Consider the following 16,385-nt stretch of genomic DNA (forward strand, 5'->3'; position numbering starts at 1 on the left):
TGAAGTTCACCCCAAAAGCAAATAGTTGAGGAGTTCGTCGGCGGAAATAATTCTGGGAGGAGTGGAGGTCCTCTGGCGAGCGGGCTGAGTAACAGGTGGCTTTTGCACGGGACCAGCTCCACCAGATGCGAAGAGAGCAACAGTTCGTTCCCGGAACAAGTGTGTATGTGCTTTCGGCCTGGCCAGAACGTGTGTACATGCTTCCCAGCTGCTGCACCGCTTTTGGCCAGCCGACACATGTTTATGGCCATGCGCAGTGGCGATAAATCGAATCGAACCTGGACCGAATCCGCTGGGGAAATGGCAGACAGTCGGACGGGAAGCTTTCCCACTATTTACCTGACTTTCTGCCATTTACCCCCGATGCATCAGAAGTCGGAGTGCATTTATTTGGTTGCAAAGCCAGCCTCATTTGCAGTGCGTTTCTGGTTTCGGTGCAGTGCGGTTAACCTTTAACTCCGCGTGTTCAGTGATTTTCAGGCGAGTTTGCAGATTTCTAGTTAACAGGAATGGTAAGCCAGCCATCGATTTTGAAGGTTAAAGCCATCAGCTCGGTGAAAGCTAACAGGTGTCACTTCATTACAGCTAAGCTAAGCTAGCAAACTTAACTGTTATCCCTTCATCTTTATAATAATACTAAAAAAACAAGAAAAGAAGCTAGCTTCGGCAAGCCGAAGCTTATATACCCTTGCAGTCATTAAATCTGTCTAACAAAATACATAAAGGCTAACAACATCGAATCTATGACGATTTTTCTATTATTTTTCCATGTTGTTCATATGACAGCTATATGATAAAGTCGTCCGATTTTGAAGAAATTTAATTTGTAACTCAAGACTCATTAGAAAACTCTATATTCCAAAAATCATGATTGTCTGATGTAAAACAACGAGGTTATAATTCTATTTCTCTTATTTCTAAATAGATTTTTCGATCTATATGATATAGTACTCCGATTTTTATGAAATTTTTTTCTTGATTTAAGAGTATTTAAAAAACTTTATGTTCCAAAAATCATGGTCGTGGCATTGAAAAGAACGACATTATAATTTTTTCCCATTATTTATATATATATTTTTTGATCTCTCCTATGGGAGCTATATGATAGAGTTATCCGATTTTGATAAAATTTAATCAGAAATTCAATAGCATTTAGAAAACGCCATCTGGAAGGAATCAAGTCAATCTGATCAAAAACAACGGAGTAAGAATTTTTTATTTCATTCTGTCGTTTGGGAGCTATCCGATATAGTCGGCCAATCCGGCCCGTTCCGACTTATATACTGCGTGCAATAGCTACAAAACTTTTGGGAAAGTTTCAGCGAGATAGCTTTAAAACTGAGAGACTAGTTTAGGCAGAAACGGACAGACGGACAGACGGACAGACGTACAGACGTATTCCGATTCTGCTCGTGATGCTGATCAAGAATATATATTCTTTATGGGGTCTGAGGTGTCTCCTTCACTGCGTTGCAAACTTCTGGCCAAAATTATAATACCCTTTGCTCTGCAAGGGTATAACAAAGTCTAAGTAAAGCATTGAGATCATTTATACGAACACACATATATAATTTGTACATGACATACTAATCTGTAAAGGGAACAACAAATTTACAACATTGGTAGACATTCCCAGTTCTTCTCTCAAGAAGATTCCCAAGTTCTATACTTTGACAACGAAACAGCTATTCCTTCTTCTCGCCCAGCTTGGCCTGGATCTCGTTGAGGGTCTTGCCCTTCGTCTCGGGAATCAGGAAGAGTACGAACACAAAGGCCACTACCGCGAAGCCGCAGAAGATCCCAAAACAGGCAGCTGCCCCAATCTGCTCGTTGAGCACCGGGAAGAGCAGCGTGACGACGAAGGCTGCCAGCCAGTTGGTGGTGCCGGCAATCGATCCCGCCAAAGCCTTTACGTCCTCGGCGAACAGCTCGGCCATCATGACCCAGGGAACGGGGCCGAATCCCACCGAGAAGCCGATAATGAAGACGCAGATGGCCGTCAGAGCAAGCCAGCCGATGTCCGAGCTCAGGAAGAAGCCAAAGTAAAGGGACATGGTTAGGGTGCTGATACCCATCAGAAAAGCCGAGATCAGCAGCAGTACCTTGCGGCCCAGCTTCTCGATGAGGAAGATCGAGATCACGGTGGCGATGGCCATGACAATGCCCACAATGATCGTGGAGAAGCGGGGCTCCAGCGAGGATCCCGCCGACTCGAAGATGAACGTCGTGTAGAAGACGATGGCATTGATCCCGGTGAACTGCTGGAACACCATCAGGGCGATGGACAGGAAGAGGCCCTTCAGGGTGACCCTTCGGCAGAGCCGGCTGCTGATGCTCGACTGCTCCGTGGGATTGTCGGTGGCCAGGGTCTTCATCTCCGCACTGACATCCGCATCCTTGCCGCGCAGGAACTTCAGCGACTTCTCCGCCCGCTCGGACTTGCCCTTCTGAGCCAAGTAGACCGGCGACTCCGGCATCCACATGAACATCAGGAAGTAGACAACGGGCAGAATGCCGCAGGCGATGTTGAACCACCAGGCATTGGCGAAGGCTCCGATCACATAGGCGTATAGGATCCCGTGGACGATCAGCAGCTGGAAGAAGCAGCCCATGATGCCGCGGTACTGCAACTCGGCTATTTCGGTGGTGTATATGGGGCTGGCCACGCAGAAGGCGCCGCCGCAGAACCCCACCACGAAACGTCCGAGGAGCAGCATCGCGATGTGCATCGCCAGTAGGATCAGCAGCCAGCCGACGACGAATGGCGGCAGCAGGAGCAACATGGTCACCTTTCGCCCGATCCTGCCGATCAGGATGCCCACCGGAATGCAGGAGAAGGCCGCTCCCAATGTCATCAGGGATCCCACCAGACCCCATTCCGTGGTATCCGGGGTGAAGTCGTAGGCATCGCCGCTCTTGACCTCGTTCTCCACGGGTCCCGACCATCCGATCACAGCTCCCAGGCAAAAGGCTCCGAAGGCGGCGATGGCGCCCACTATGAACTGGGTGGCGACTCCCATTTTGGTAGTGAAACGCTACTCAAGTTTTAGTTCGAAAAGTCCTCAGAATCATAAAATACGCACAGAAATGTTTAACAGAACAATGATACGAACACTAGATTGTAAACGACTTATTAGGAGGTAATAAAAAAAAGAAAGAATTTTTAGATTCTATGTTTAAAAAAAATATATTATATGTAAAGATATAAAATTGAATTTGTTACTCTTTTTTATTTTGTCTGTTTAGATCTGTTTTTATTTCAAGAACACAAAACAATTGACATTCTAACCTTTGATGTGGTGTTTAAAACGCATTTTTCATTTATTTATTATTATTAGTTAGTATTTTTTCCACTGTAAGTCTTGGCCATCCTCAACCTCTTTTTTCTCCCTTTCCCAACGAAGCTTGGCTGCAGCTGAAAGCTTTCCTTTCCTCTCCCTTCCCCTCTTTCCCCTCTTTCCCTCGTTTTCCCACCTCCCACACGAAGGCCTTCGGGTGGCTTCGTGTCCTTTCGGCCGCAGCGAGTCCTGTATAAAACGTGGAAGCTCCGGGACTGGCCGACACTCTTGGTTCCGCCTTGGCTGAGCACAGAGGTTGAGAGTAACAGGTACAGTGGCAACTGGCTGGCAGCGACGAGCGCTTCCTTTGTGGTACTGGCGTAGGCGTGACGCCATGTTGTGAAAAGTGTCTGGCGAAAAGTGAAAAATTCGCACGGAAAACTGCACTCGAACGTCGCGAAAATAAACAAAAAACCCCAGAGCAATCCAAGTGAGTTCAGGAAAGTGCAAACTTTTCGGCCAGTGTTTGTGTGCGGGCGAAAATTACGCAAATACTGCACAGGATTTTCCATTTCCATTGATTTCGCTGAGGTGGGCGTGTGTATATATATATATATATATATATAGAATATATATAGATATACGGAGTGTGTTTGTTCGTGGGAGGAAAGAAAGCAGCGCCGACATAATTCCGTTTAATTTATTTGCAACTGCCTGTATTCACTAATTGGACAATGAAACTGATGAATTGTTTGTTGGCCTGTTGACAAAATACCTTGGGCACTTCCCTGAATAACTGATACATACACACACGCTGGCAAAAAGCCTGGCTAACAAGTTGGCAACTTCCCCGAGGACAGGACGTCTCCTTCGTTGGCTTTAAATATTTAAAGCCAGAAAGCTTTTCCCGGCCCCCTAATTAGCCGCTTCCTCCGCTGACAGAATGCATTCACTCAGTTGCCGGCCAAAAGCCCGATTCAATTTGGCCCAATTTTCACAAAAAGGCCCTTTTTTCTGGCCCAAGAATATATATAAAATATCTGTTTGTACGGAGTGGTAGTAGTATCCATGGTTGCTGCGACAAATTCAATTAGGACGCTAATTTAAATGCCCTGCTGGGTCGCATTTGTTCGCTCTGGAAATCTGATTGTCGCTGAAACTCAATAAATTATTAGCACTGACTCCGCGTTTGATGTAGGAAAACCTAAGACGACAGCGGAATCAATCAATATTAATCATACGACCCGTGGGCCACTCGGGATGCGATTTCCTATACCCGTTCTACCTTGAGTCCTCTATTCCTTGAATCAAACCAAACCGCACTTGGGTGGTTTACACTATTAAACTTGGATGGGATCTTAAAAGGAAGTAATTTATATTAATTTATGTTAAGCATACGCCCTGTTGTCCTAGCACACCTATTGATGTATTTGTACAAAAGAGATTTCATGCAAGCAATTCCTATAATGTTATTCTTGCGTTCAAAACTCTCACCTTTCCAATTAAACATGTTACTAGGGAGTATTTAATCTTTAGGATTAATGATTACAAACTTAACGTTATAGATTGTTCTGAAGTGATTTGAAAAGATTTAATGGGATGTCATGAAGAGGAGCTTGATTTAATTTCCCAACAGCACTTAAACGCTCTATAATACCCAAGTTATAAGGACCGCATCACCCCGAGCAACAGGCGAGTGCCTGGCGAAACCCTGCCTGAGAAACCCTTGCAATTGAGGGAAATGGAAATGGAATCTGCTTTATGCAGCTGCAGCTGCGTTTAATCTGGATTAGAGCTGGAAAAACAGACACAAAACCATCAACATCAACAGCAACTGCTAGGGGACTGGTCTTCTTAGACAAAAGCCAGCCAAGCAGCAATAATACAATGAAAGGGGCAACGACGAACCAACCAACAGCTGCGGGCGAGACGCAAAATAAGGTTCTTCACTACAAGAGCGGGAGTGGCCATAGAAAAGCGCTGGAAAGCAGAAAGGAAAGCGAATGAAAGGCGACGGCTGCCTTGACATTTAATGGGGGAAAAATGAAAAGCAAACGTGGCCACAGGTACGAGATAAGTGGGAAGAACTATGGGGCTGAGAGGTAAGGGGAGATCCAATGTGATTACCATATATTTTCCCTCCATGTCATATGTTCTCCGCTTCCAAATGCGTAGCATACTTATGTGCGCCACCATAAAACGGAGAAATGGAGAAAAGGAGAAAGGAGAAACGTAAAACGGAGAGGGAGAGGGAGAAACAAGGACGGGATGAGCATTTCAATGGCAGTTGGCATCCGAGCAGCAATTCAAGTTTCCCATAATTGTCAGCCTGGCTTTTGTCAGCGGCCAAGAATGCGGGAAAGTCAGGAGAAGGCAGAAAAGTCCTGTGCTCCTGCGATGAAGTTTTCCCTCTAATTTGCGAAGAATGCCGGGCATTTGCAGGCACATTGGAATTTTATTGATTTATATGTCCCCGATCCTTTTGTATATGCATGAGGCTGCGGGATTTGCTTCATTAGTCAGTCGACGGAGATGGGCAGATTATTCAAATACCTTTCGCAGTCCCGAAAATTTCGGGTTCCTGCTGCTCGTTTGCATAATTAAGCGGGGAAATATGGAATTTCACACGCCATCAAGTGGCCGCGAAAAGATGACACCTGATACACACACACACACACACAAACACCAACTAACAATCCACCCACACAGTGGCACACATACACGTACAGAAACAGCGAGGACCTCACTTTAAAGTGCAAATGTAATTAAAAGTTTTTACGCACCTGTCGGAACGTGGCAGGCATTAAAATCCGTTTTAATACCTCCTTTTCAACCGTTTTAACTGGATTTTTCCAAACCAACTTTTTCCTTTTCTTTAGAGTTTATCTCTAGAAAAAAATGGGTATTAATTCAACTTGGCTTAACTTGGGAAAGTATAGCTTTTTTAAAAAAATGTCTTTGCCATTGTTTCTATTTCCATGGAATGAAATTTAACAATTATTCTAAGCTGGTATAAGAAAATGCTTCAATTCAAAAAGCGAATAAATTGTAACCATTTATTTTTCTTGAACTATTAACACTTTAAGATTTATAATGGTTTTCAATCAATTCATACTTTCAGATTTAAATTCAAATTCTAGTTTACGAGAGGGTGGCAGCTGCTAGCGAGCCGATGGCCAAACGATTTGAAGGACCCGGTGGTGGGGCGATGGCGGTGCTGCTGGTGGCAGCGGTGGTGGTGCAGTGCATCCAGGCGACTCCGCAACGCACCGCCGCCTTTTCGCTGCAGGCGGCCGTGGACGAACTGCATCGAAGGGAGGCGGCCAAGTATCCACTGAACGCCCCACCGCCACCCAATCTGGACGAGTGGGACGAAGGTGAGTGAGATGGCGTGGGAAAATCTTGCCGGGAAATTGCTTCCCTTAGGGAAAACTGGAGACCTTCACCTTTGCACTCGCGTTAGCTGGCATAAGTTGATCAAGCAATATCCCAAGAAAGTTGAACTTTGATTAACCTTCAAGAAAAAAGGGAGGCAAGTCCTTTCCGTTGTTGTTTGTTTTGTAGTATATCAATATCAACAGATTTCTTGGTATTGGATGATTAATTATCTTGCTTTTGTTGAAAACTGTTTTAACTATGTTGTTGAATAATTAATGGTTTCAAGGATGCTTATATCATCTTACTAAAATTAATCTACAGAAAACTCCAATCTTGGCTAAAAAACTTTTGTTACAAAATTTAAACTTTTAAACAACTAAATGACTCAAATGAAGATTAAAATTAGAGTTTAAAGCTTATTTAGTATTTGTATTTTATAAAGATAAATACACTTTATTATGAGATAATAATTCAAACCTTAACTTAATAAACCAAAAAGACAAAGGCACTCACCTAGAAATTGTTTGACACTTTTGGTATGAGTCAAAATAATCTTGTTATTCACAATCATCTAAAGCTTTCATGTTTAGGCATTCAGTCTCTATCCATCTGCCAATTTTCAGATATAGTTGTTATTATTAGATTTGTGTGACTGGGTTTCGGGACAGGCTGTCAACTGCATGTATAGATTATATAAGAGCAAGTCGTGGCCGAAATCTGAAAGTGATATCCCTCACAGACGGAAAGTCAGAGGGAAAGCGAAAAGCGAGAAGAAAAGTAGGAAACCCGCATGTGGAGTGCACGTGCCTCGGAAAGGCAAACCCTAAGCACAGATTTTCCGGATTTTTCCCCCGCCCCCACCACAGTCACATGTACCGTTGTTACTTTTCCTTCGACTCCCTCGTTTCTTTTCTTTTTTCGGGCACACCTCCACTCACAACCACCTCCACTTGCAACTCCACCCCGCACAGATGGCGATTTGTTTGGCAAGAATAGGAATCGGAATCGCCATCGAGTTAATAAGGCACTTGGCAAGTACTTAGAACGCGACGAGGACAACTACGGCCAGGATCGCAACCTGGGACTGGGATTGGGTCTGGGCCTGGGCCTGGGATTCGAGAACGGAGCAGACGACTTGGGCGTCAATAATCTGCCATTGGGCGATGAGAAGAGAAAGCGCTTCTCCTCATTTCGGGAACGTGACGAGCAGTTCGGTAAGTAAAAGCCACAGAGCGCATAAGCACGCACCACGAAATGGATACTGCCACTATGGAGGTCCTTCAACTAGCACTAGTGCACTCGCCAACTTAATTTAATTAGTACAATTAAGAGATACTCTTCAAGCACGCATGTGTATATCAAATGTTATTCAAGAGCACTTAAATTAAGCCCTTGCAAAGATTACATTTTCAGTTTGAACATTAAGTAGTTTTAAGTCAAATGTTCTAACCAAACGACCACCACTTTCGGGAATTATCCTTTCAAGAAAAGCCTGATTGAGAGCCCCACTAATGTACAATTTTTAGCACCTCACTCGAGTGGCTACTTTTGAATGCGAATGGCCGAAAATAATTTATGGCTCTAATCCCAAAGTGCTTCCTACCGTTCTGACCCAAACTGTACATATCTATGCGTGCGTTCGAGCATGTGTCCACTTGAGGCGCCAATGGCGGAGGCACGGAGTGGATTTGGCCAACAATGGCCTGGCTAAAACCACTTAGCTCCGATTAACTTGTGAGTGCTGAGTGGGAGGATGCCTGTTGGTCCGCTCGAGAGTCCCAATCCCGATGATGAATGCAATCAGCTGGAAGCCGCTCACAGCCGACAGATCCTGCCTGTCTTCCTGTCATTTGATTTAATGGCCGGCCCAACAACTTGATGCATGTCCCGCACACACACACAAGCGCACGCACTTACACACACACACACACTTACACAGGAAGAAGATTTATCGACAGTCTTTAGCCGTTTTTCTGGACTGCCAAGGTCAAAGTGAAGTCATTGCTCATTGATTGGGAAAATAAATGGTCGAAAATCAAGATATTATCAAGTTTAAAGCCGTAAAATACAGGGAAAATGCATTTTATTTAAGCTAAACTTTATTTATGGTGTGATAAGGTGTTGTTTTATTATTTTTCTGAACTTGAGTAATCCATTAGGCTTAACTTATTTTCAAAAGAGCTTTAAATCAATTATTATTTACTTTTACAGGCAAGAAAGGGTTAAAATAAGTTCTACAGTATTTTATAGTATTTTAAAATGTATGTTTCTTTCTAAAAAAGGTATAAATTAATAGTTAATGGAACCACTAGATAAGAAATACATGGAAATTATACATTTGTTCCCCAATCTCTTCCAGATGGACCCGTTCCATCGGCTTTCCGTGAGCGCGAGAACCAGCCATTGAACGCAGAGCCCGCGCACAATGAGCTGACGGAGCAGTTCCTGCGCGAGATCGAGGAGGCCAGGGACCGTGATGCAGTGCGTCAGTGGTGGCGCCATCTGGACCAGGCCAAGAACCAACAGGAGCCGGAGCCCCAGGACGCCGAGCTGTTCGAGCAGAAGAAGCGGATGCGAGTGCCGCCCTACTACCTGCTGATGCAGAAGAAGCGCTCCTACCCGGTCCTCCCGTGGCTGCCCTACAACGGCGACAAGAGGAAGCGCTTCCCGGTGGCCAAGAGGAGCACCACCAACTCAAACCCGGAGTCGCCGCTGGGCAGGACCGATGAGCGAGTGGCCCAGGAGCTGAGCGAGTTGTTTGGCAAGCCCAGCGAGACCCAATCGCACGCCGAGGAGAAGCGCAAGCGATCGGCGGACGAGGAGCCGAAAACCGCCAGCCATCAGCCGGAATCTCCGCCAGCCACGGCCACCGCCTTGGGCGACATGCGGCTGGAGATCAACTTCCAGCGGGTGAACGTCACTGCCAAGGAAGCCTCCACATCCGCTCCCCCGACGGCTGGCGAAATGGTTCAGCACGGCGGACACGCCGGTCACCACGGTGGTCATGTGCCGGGAATGTCACCCGAGTACCGCCACCGCAAGCGCAGTGACCACTCCGCGCATGGCGAGAACGTCGAGGATCCGGAGGCGGATGAGCACGACGAGGAGGGCGAGGAGAGCTCCGACGAGGACGATCATGATGAGTTCGACGAGGAGGATGGCGAGGGCGACTTGGATGGCGATGAGGCCGAGGAGCACCGGCGCAAGAAGAAACGGGCTGCTGCCAGTCTGTCCGGCAGCAGTGGTGGCTCCAAACACCTTCGTGCCCCCACTGTAGGCCACCTGATGCTCCGGGCCAAGAAGTCCATCGATTGGTCGCAGTACTTTGGCTTGGATCGCAAGAAGAAGTCCGCCCAGAAGAATGAGTGAGTTTGCTTGAGGTTCTAATTTCTAAAATACTTTTATTACTATATCTTTGTTAACAGGGAATTCAAGAAGCGGAGCGAGACGGACAGCAGTGGCAACAATGATGACAACGACGAGGATGAGAGCCCCGAGGAGGAGAAGAAGAAGCGCGACTTGGATGTGGAGAAACTGGACAGCATGGACAGGAAGCTGCAGTCCATCGAGGACTTCATCATCGACGAGACCATCAAGTACACGGGTGCCCACGAGGGTCTGAACAGCAAGGAGGATATCCGCAGGATTAAGGACCATGTCCTCTCCCGCTTGGCCACCGCCTACAGCTTGGAGAAGATGCGTCGGGCTCTGGACAAGTTGAGGAGGTCGGTGGAGAACGACAACCACCTGATGCGCAATGCCATCGAACCGGAATCGGAGGAGAACGCCTTGGACTCCAACTACTGGCAGGCCAAGAAGTCCGTGAAGAAGGATCAGGCCGAGGATCTGGCAGAGTAAGCAGTGGTTTACTTGTTAATTAAATATTTATAATCTTTAAATTAATCTTATGTTCTAGGGATGAGAAGCCTCCGAAGGACATGGAGAAGAAGAAGCGCAGTGGCTACTTGCGCTATCCGGAGCAGCCAAACACTATGGAGGAGGCTCTCAGCCTGGGCAGTGCTCCATACGAGACCCTGAACGACGCCTACTTGGGCAACAAGAACTACATCGTGGGATCCAACCAGTGCCCCATCATCGAATCGATGGCGGAGCGTTGTCGCGGCGTTGATCTCATCTCCGGGGACATCAATCAAGAGCTCTTGCCACTCTGCGGCGTTCACCAGATATGCTACTTATGTGTAAGTTATTAAATATTTATTAGGTTTACAAACAGCTCCTGACAATACAGCTTGAATTTCCTTTTCAGGGCGCTTCCCAGGTGGCCTGCGACTATCAGTATTTGGCGGAGGCGGACGGCGTGTGCGGCGATAGCCACGAGTGCCAGTCGGCGGCCCGCTCCATCCTGATGATCCTGCGCGGATCGCCCGGACGGCAACTGGGTCCGCGGGAGTGCTTGAAGAACCCCTGCTTGTACAGGGCCATGAGGGAGATCGGGCTTTAAGCGGACTGTGCCGGACTGCCGCCCAGAGTTTTCCTAACGTCTTTTTGTGTGCGTTTAAAAAGAAAAAACAAAAATCGAATATCGAAAAATTGGAAAAATGGAAATAAGAAAATAATGCCGTAATGCAACCCAGAGAGAGAAGATTTAATATGAGCCCAAACAGAAACAAAATACAAACCATGCTGAACTGGCGAAAATCAAACCAATTGATTCCAAACTAAACAGTCGTCGCATATAAAGACATAATATTTTGATGGATTTTCCTGTCTGCCTTTCGGGGCAGCAGCAGCCAACTAGAGTTTACCAGATACCTAAAGAGATACATCTATATATATATATATACAATTTCGATTCTGTTCATCGCAGTAGGCGCCCGAATGTGGCCCGATTTATTTCGTTTTAAGTGTTTAGTGGGAAATAACATTTTTCGAAACATATTTGCAAGTTTTATGAATGTTTAAGTGTACAAACGTGATCATAACCGAAACATATGCGTAACCAAACAAACAAGTATTTAATCCTCAACCAGCTTCAAGTAATTTGTTTCGCTTCGACATCTTACGGAAAGCAGAGCTCACATTGGCAGCTACTCCTCCAAAGTCATCGCTAGAATGCTTCCATTCGGTTCGACTTGGATGTGCATATATATCACCTATATCGCAAAACAACACATTACACTTATAACGATTTTAGCCTACACCGAGGAATGAACTATCTGTGCGAAACTCACTGGCAGAGTAACTAACTATCAGAGACTTCTCTCTCCCCGCATTACTCTTCTACAGATGAACATATACATAAATGTGTTTCAACGTGCTTACAATAAATGGACATAACTAAGACAAATATTTAAAACTCTAACAAATCTATAGATGTGATTATTAATATACAAGGAGTTTAATAAATGTATAAATCTTTTAGGGCAGCATATACCAATCTGAACAGCAGCAAGACGTTTGGTTGCAAAATCAAAATATTATATTATATTACAGTTTGAAAAACAAAACAAAAAGAACGTATTTGAAAATATTTATTGCTATACAGTTATCATAAATGTCGAATATAAATATATCGGGGAAATCCCATAAAACAATTGTGTTTTACTTGGGGTTTGCTTTTTTGTTAAGCTAGCTGGAGATTGTCTGTCATTCGTAAAACATCGTTTTAAATGTTTTCACAAAATCATGAGCATCAAAGTCACTCCTGCATAATGGATCCTTCTACACAGGCTGTTGTTCCTTTGGGACGCAAAGATAATAACATCCTCTTTCGAAGACGCATTTCCTTTCCCATTTACCGGCGCCCTGGACTACAGAACAGATCAGTTTCCTCGTCATTTACTGCAAACTATCTCAGGAATGTCGAAAAAACAGTAATGGACTAGCGTAATAATTATATTTATTTATCTCTCATAACATTAAACTCATCATATAAAATAGTTCTCGTTACTTATTTTGGGTAACGGCAAACTTTTAAATTTAAATTTTTGTGCTGCCAATCAGACGTCGTCAATGCTGCCAATGTTCTGCAAAAGCTCTCTGCAGTGGTTCGGGTCCTAGTTACCCAGCTATTTACTTTGGTTTTGTTTAGACAATACCGCAAAACGGTCACACTTTAGTGAATACACCTTTGTGTTTAGCCAAGACATGTTCCCAAACTAGCGATGACGTTCTTAGGCCTTTTCGATAGTACCGAACACGCAAATACTTTGTTCCATCTTCAACACGTTAAAAACAACTACTACAACGTCAGAAATATTTTTATTTTTATCTAAGCGCAGACAAAAAATAAATCCAAAAACTTTCTGTTAAACACAGAGATTAGTGGTTCAACAAAACCAGCAATTGCAAAACAGGAAGATTATTTTAATCACATATTGACCCTCAAAAGTTTCCCACCCTGTGGTAAGTAAGAAGCACAGCCAGGCGATTTATTCGCATGACTCATCGCGAAACGAGTTTTTATCAGTCCGTTGTTTGTACTTTTCTCTCGTTCATTCCTCGAAACACAGTTTGACGTCATTGCTTGGGCAATCATGAAAACACCAGTTTCCGCTGCTGCGAATTTAACCAACCCAAATGCTGCCAGTTCTGGAACAGCAGCCGTGCAAATCGTACCAAAAACAGAACCCGTCAGTGAAGAAGGAGTCCCCATGTCGCTGGACTTTCAGAACGCGAACCTTACAACATCCACCCCGAATACCAATAAACGTCCCGGTTCCCTGGATCTGAATAGCAAGGGCGCCAAGAACAAACGGATTTTTGCGCCGCTGGTCATCAACTCACCAGATCTGCAGGCCAAAACACTAAATACCCCCGATCTGGAAAAGATTTTGATGTCGAGCAACCTTATACAGACGCCGCAACCGGGCAAGGTATTCCCCACCAAGGCGGGGCCCGTCACCGTGGAGCAGGAGGCCTTTGGCAAGGGATTCGAGGAGGCTCTGCAGAATCTACACACCAATTCGCAAGCTTTTCCGGCCGTCAATACTGTTCAAAACACCACAACAACTGGCGGAACAACCATGACGGCGGTTAACAATGGCATCAGCGGAGGCACCTTCACCTACGCCAACGTAGGCGACGGCTTCCCGGTGATCAAGGATGAACCTGTGAACCCAGCCGGCTCACCGACTGTCAGTCCCATTGACATGGAAACGCAGGAGAAGATTAAGCTGGAGCGCAAGAGGCAGCGCAATCGTGTGGCCGCCTCCAAGTGCCGCAAACGCAAGCTTGAGCGCATCTCCAAGCTGGAGGATCGCGTCAAGCTGCTCAAAGGCGAGAATGTCGATCTGGCGGGCATTGTGAAGAACCTCAAAGATCATGTGGCGCAACTGAAACAAAAGGTAATGTTGCACATTGAAGCCGGTTGCACAGTTCCCCCGAATTCGACGGCCTTGCACGCGGACCAATAACATTTAAGGAATTCGGATGGGGAGGAGAAGGACGATGGAGAGGAAGATGTGGCACTGGAGACTAATACTCCCTCGAATCGAGAAGTTCCCGAGCAGTCCACGCCTCTGGAACTCTTTTTAAGTGCCACCACAAGTGCTCTAGAGCTGGAGGACACGCAAGATATCTCCATAAACAATAGCGACCTTCTGGGGGAGAATAGCGAGAACGAACAGCCCCTGGTGCTCTACATTCTCTCGGACGATGCAACCTGAGGATTTGTGCCTTTTCACTTCGTACCACGGCTTTTGGTCACTAGCTGCAATATCTGGAATGCTTCTTAAGTGTTTTGTTTACTTAGTTCTTAGTTTAAGCTACCATAAATCAAGTATTATCTGTGTTGAACGTAAGATAATATATAATGTAAAAATACACGTATATATTTGTATGTAATTGATATATACATTAAAAAATTAATTCTACACCTAAAACTAATTTATTCATCATCCTCCTCTTCGTCATCATCGTCGTTGTCTTCCATAGCCTCTGCGTCCTCTTCCATGGCGCTATCGGCCTGATCCTCGTCGTTCACATCGTCCTCTACGTGCAGTTGGAAGCCCTCGCCCTTGGTCCACGAGCACTTCATGGTCAGCCGGAACTTTGCCATCGGTTTGCCGATTAGTTTCAGGATTCTCGCCTGCTCGGGCGTCAGTACCTTGCCCTCCTCGCAAACGGTGTAATCACTGTACAGTGTTACGATTCCCTTCTCCAGTTTTGTGGGCAGACCCAAAGATCGCAAGTGCGGCTCCATTGAGTGGGCAAAGTCTTCCAAAGCACCAGCTGGCAAAGTTACTGTCTCCGTGGCCACAAAACCACTGCGCGCGTACTCCACGGCCCAGTAGTTCTCTGCCCACTCTAGAACTTCCTTCTTGGATTTGTCCGTAAAGAGCAGACCCACCTGTCCAGTCAAGCGCTTGGAGAGCTATATATTTACCATTAATACAAGAAATATTAAAAATCTTGTACTCTTTATTTACCTTGTGCAAATCCGACTCCACTTCCTCGCTTTTGGTGCGACCAAGACCAATCTGCATTACGCGATTCTTGCCAAATATAAACCGAGAGTTCTTTTTCCACTCCTGTCGCAGATCCTTCAGCAAACTGTTCCTCATATTTTGAACTTGGAAAACGAATATGTTTGGGTATTTACCCACACAAAAGCGAATGTCGTCCACAATCCGCTGTTTCCAAGCCAGACCTTTGCGGTCAGTTTTGGTCAGGGAAACTATATCAAAGGAATAGCAGTTGGTTAAATGTCAAAATCAGATCCATTATATTTAAGCTCTCACCTTTCTTATCACGTTTGGAGCGCGGCATGTCTGTATCTGTTCAAAATCAACTTTTTCTGAGCTAAATAGTTTCGCACAACAAGTAAACACGTGCGGGCAACTAGAGATGGTATCGATAGACCATCCAACTATCGTCCATCGGAATTTCGCGCCAAGAGTTGGAAAACTCCTGCGTGCCCAGCCCTGTCCACTTCGACGTTTTCCAACACAGCTGCGCGTTGAGAAGAGGAAGAACTTCAGGTCCGAGCCGTAAGAGGTGAATTAACTAATTAATAAGTGATCAAACGGTGTAAGCCAAGTCTGAAATCAAGTGCTGTGAGCTCAAGGAATACAGAAACGTTTAAAATTCGCTTGAAAACCCAGGCGCAGTGAGTAAATTCACCTAGTGCGTCGTGTGTCGGCTTGCGACCGCCATATTGTCGGCGGTCGAAATTTTCCCCAAATAACTGCGCCCACGCACTTTATTGATTCGCTGGGCTGCTAATTGGATGCTAGCTGCCCTTGGGCCTTTAATATACTGTTGCGTGTGGTACTCGCATTGCGAAAACCCCATTACAAAGGGAAATGGACATAGCTAATTTTCATTACCGAAAGCAAATAGGACGCCGATGACGTAATTTTCTCCGTCTTGTTCTTTGTGAGCCGTAGTAAAAAGTAGGGATGGGGCCGTGAGCCAAATCTCCTTCAAGTCACGCACGGTTTTCTAAGTTAAAATTGCTTCCAGGAATGTAAAAAGTCAAAATATTAAGTTTGGATAGACAATTAATACTCCTGAATAGATTCTAGTATTTAGAAAGTCAGTGTACATTATTGTCATCCTTGGTTTCTCTTTATGATAATATTTATAATTTTATAACATAGCTGAACAACAAAAAAAATTGGGCATTATAAAAAAAATTCTAAGAAAAAACTCAAAGAGAAAGCAATAAAACAAGTCCTGGCTGTGGGTATAACGATTTTGGTTTGGATTCCATTTAGAAAAGCATTAGTAGCGCTGATTTCTGGTTTTATGTATGAGTGCATGAAT

The 16,385-nt window shown here is 45.2% G+C and overlaps 4 protein-coding genes across 6 annotated transcripts; 2 read left to right on the top strand and 2 right to left on the bottom strand.

Annotated features, from left to right (window-relative positions):
* Nucleotides 1-405: 405 nt before the first annotated feature.
* Nucleotides 406-12,556, top strand: LOC108093958. Of its 3 annotated transcripts, none has more exons than XM_017194359.2 (7): nucleotides 406-512; nucleotides 6,400-6,655; nucleotides 7,628-7,870; nucleotides 9,016-10,021; nucleotides 10,082-10,510; nucleotides 10,573-10,855; nucleotides 10,924-12,556. In XM_017194359.2, exons 2-7 carry the CDS (start codon nucleotides 6,451-6,453, stop codon nucleotides 11,116-11,118), a joined length of 2,361 nt encoding a protein of 786 aa, XP_017049848.1. In that variant the 5' UTR covers nucleotides 406-512; nucleotides 6,400-6,450; the 3' UTR covers nucleotides 11,119-12,556. The 3 variants fall into 3 exon arrangements, with proteins under 3 accessions (XP_017049848.1, XP_017049846.1, XP_017049849.1); XM_017194357.2 differs by lacking the exon at nucleotides 406-512 and adding an exon at nucleotides 3,577-3,768; XM_017194360.2 differs by lacking the exons at nucleotides 406-512; nucleotides 7,628-7,870 and adding an exon at nucleotides 3,583-3,768.
* Nucleotides 1,546-3,224, bottom strand: LOC108093959 (facilitated trehalose transporter Tret1-2 homolog). Its single transcript, XM_017194361.1, has one exon. The coding sequence runs from the start codon at nucleotides 3,018-3,020 to the stop codon at nucleotides 1,686-1,688; it is 1,335 nt and encodes a 444-aa protein (XP_017049850.1). The 5' UTR covers nucleotides 3,021-3,224; the 3' UTR covers nucleotides 1,546-1,685.
* Nucleotides 12,557-12,812: 256 nt separating the features above from the next.
* On the top strand, nucleotides 12,813-14,500 carry LOC108093739 (transcription factor AP-1). The gene is made up of 2 exons (XM_017194003.2): nucleotides 12,813-13,022; nucleotides 13,130-14,500. Exon 2 carries the CDS (start codon nucleotides 13,154-13,156, stop codon nucleotides 14,030-14,032), a length of 879 nt encoding a protein of 292 aa, XP_017049492.2. The 5' UTR covers nucleotides 12,813-13,022; nucleotides 13,130-13,153; the 3' UTR covers nucleotides 14,033-14,500.
* Nucleotides 14,427-15,494, bottom strand: LOC108093740 (mRNA turnover protein 4 homolog). Its single transcript, XM_017194004.1, has 3 exons — nucleotides 15,359-15,494; nucleotides 15,047-15,294; nucleotides 14,427-14,991 (listed from the first exon to the last, which is right to left on the bottom strand). Exons 1-3 carry the CDS (start codon nucleotides 15,384-15,386, stop codon nucleotides 14,506-14,508), a joined length of 762 nt encoding a protein of 253 aa, XP_017049493.1. The 5' UTR covers nucleotides 15,387-15,494; the 3' UTR covers nucleotides 14,427-14,505.
* Nucleotides 15,495-16,385: the final 891 nt, after the last annotated feature.

Source organism: Drosophila ficusphila, unplaced genomic scaffold (genome assembly GCF_018152265.1).
Source record: "Drosophila ficusphila isolate 14025-0441.05 unplaced genomic scaffold, ASM1815226v1 contig_414, whole genome shotgun sequence".
NCBI lineage: Eukaryota > Metazoa > Arthropoda > Insecta > Diptera > Drosophilidae > Drosophila > Drosophila ficusphila.

Coding starts and splice junctions, on each gene's coding strand:
- LOC108093959 (XM_017194361.1), bottom strand. CDS start 3,020: ATGGGAGTCGCCACCCAGTTCATAGTGGGCGCCATCGCCGCCTTCGGA.
- LOC108093739 (XM_017194003.2), top strand. CDS start 13,154: ATGAAAACACCAGTTTCCGCTGCTGCGAATTTAACCAACCCAAATGCT.
- LOC108093958 (XM_017194359.2), top strand. CDS start 6,451: ATGGCCAAACGATTTGAAGGACCCGGTGGTGGGGCGATGGCGGTGCTG. Junction 7,871..9,015: donor GGAACGTGACGAGCAGTTCG/GTAAGTAAAAGC, acceptor AATCTCTTCCAG/ATGGACCCGTTCCATCGGCT. Junction 10,856..10,923: donor ACCAGATATGCTACTTATGT/GTAAGTTATTAA, acceptor TTTCCTTTTCAG/GGCGCTTCCCAGGTGGCCTG.
- LOC108093740 (XM_017194004.1), bottom strand. CDS start 15,386: ATGCCGCGCTCCAAACGTGATAAGAAAG. Junction 15,295..15,358: donor CTCCAAACGTGATAAGAAAG/GTGAGAGCTTAA, acceptor CCTTTGATATAG/TTTCCCTGACCAAAACTGAC. Junction 14,992..15,046: donor TGGAGTCGGATTTGCACAAG/GTAAATAAAGAG, acceptor GTAAATATATAG/CTCTCCAAGCGCTTGACTGG.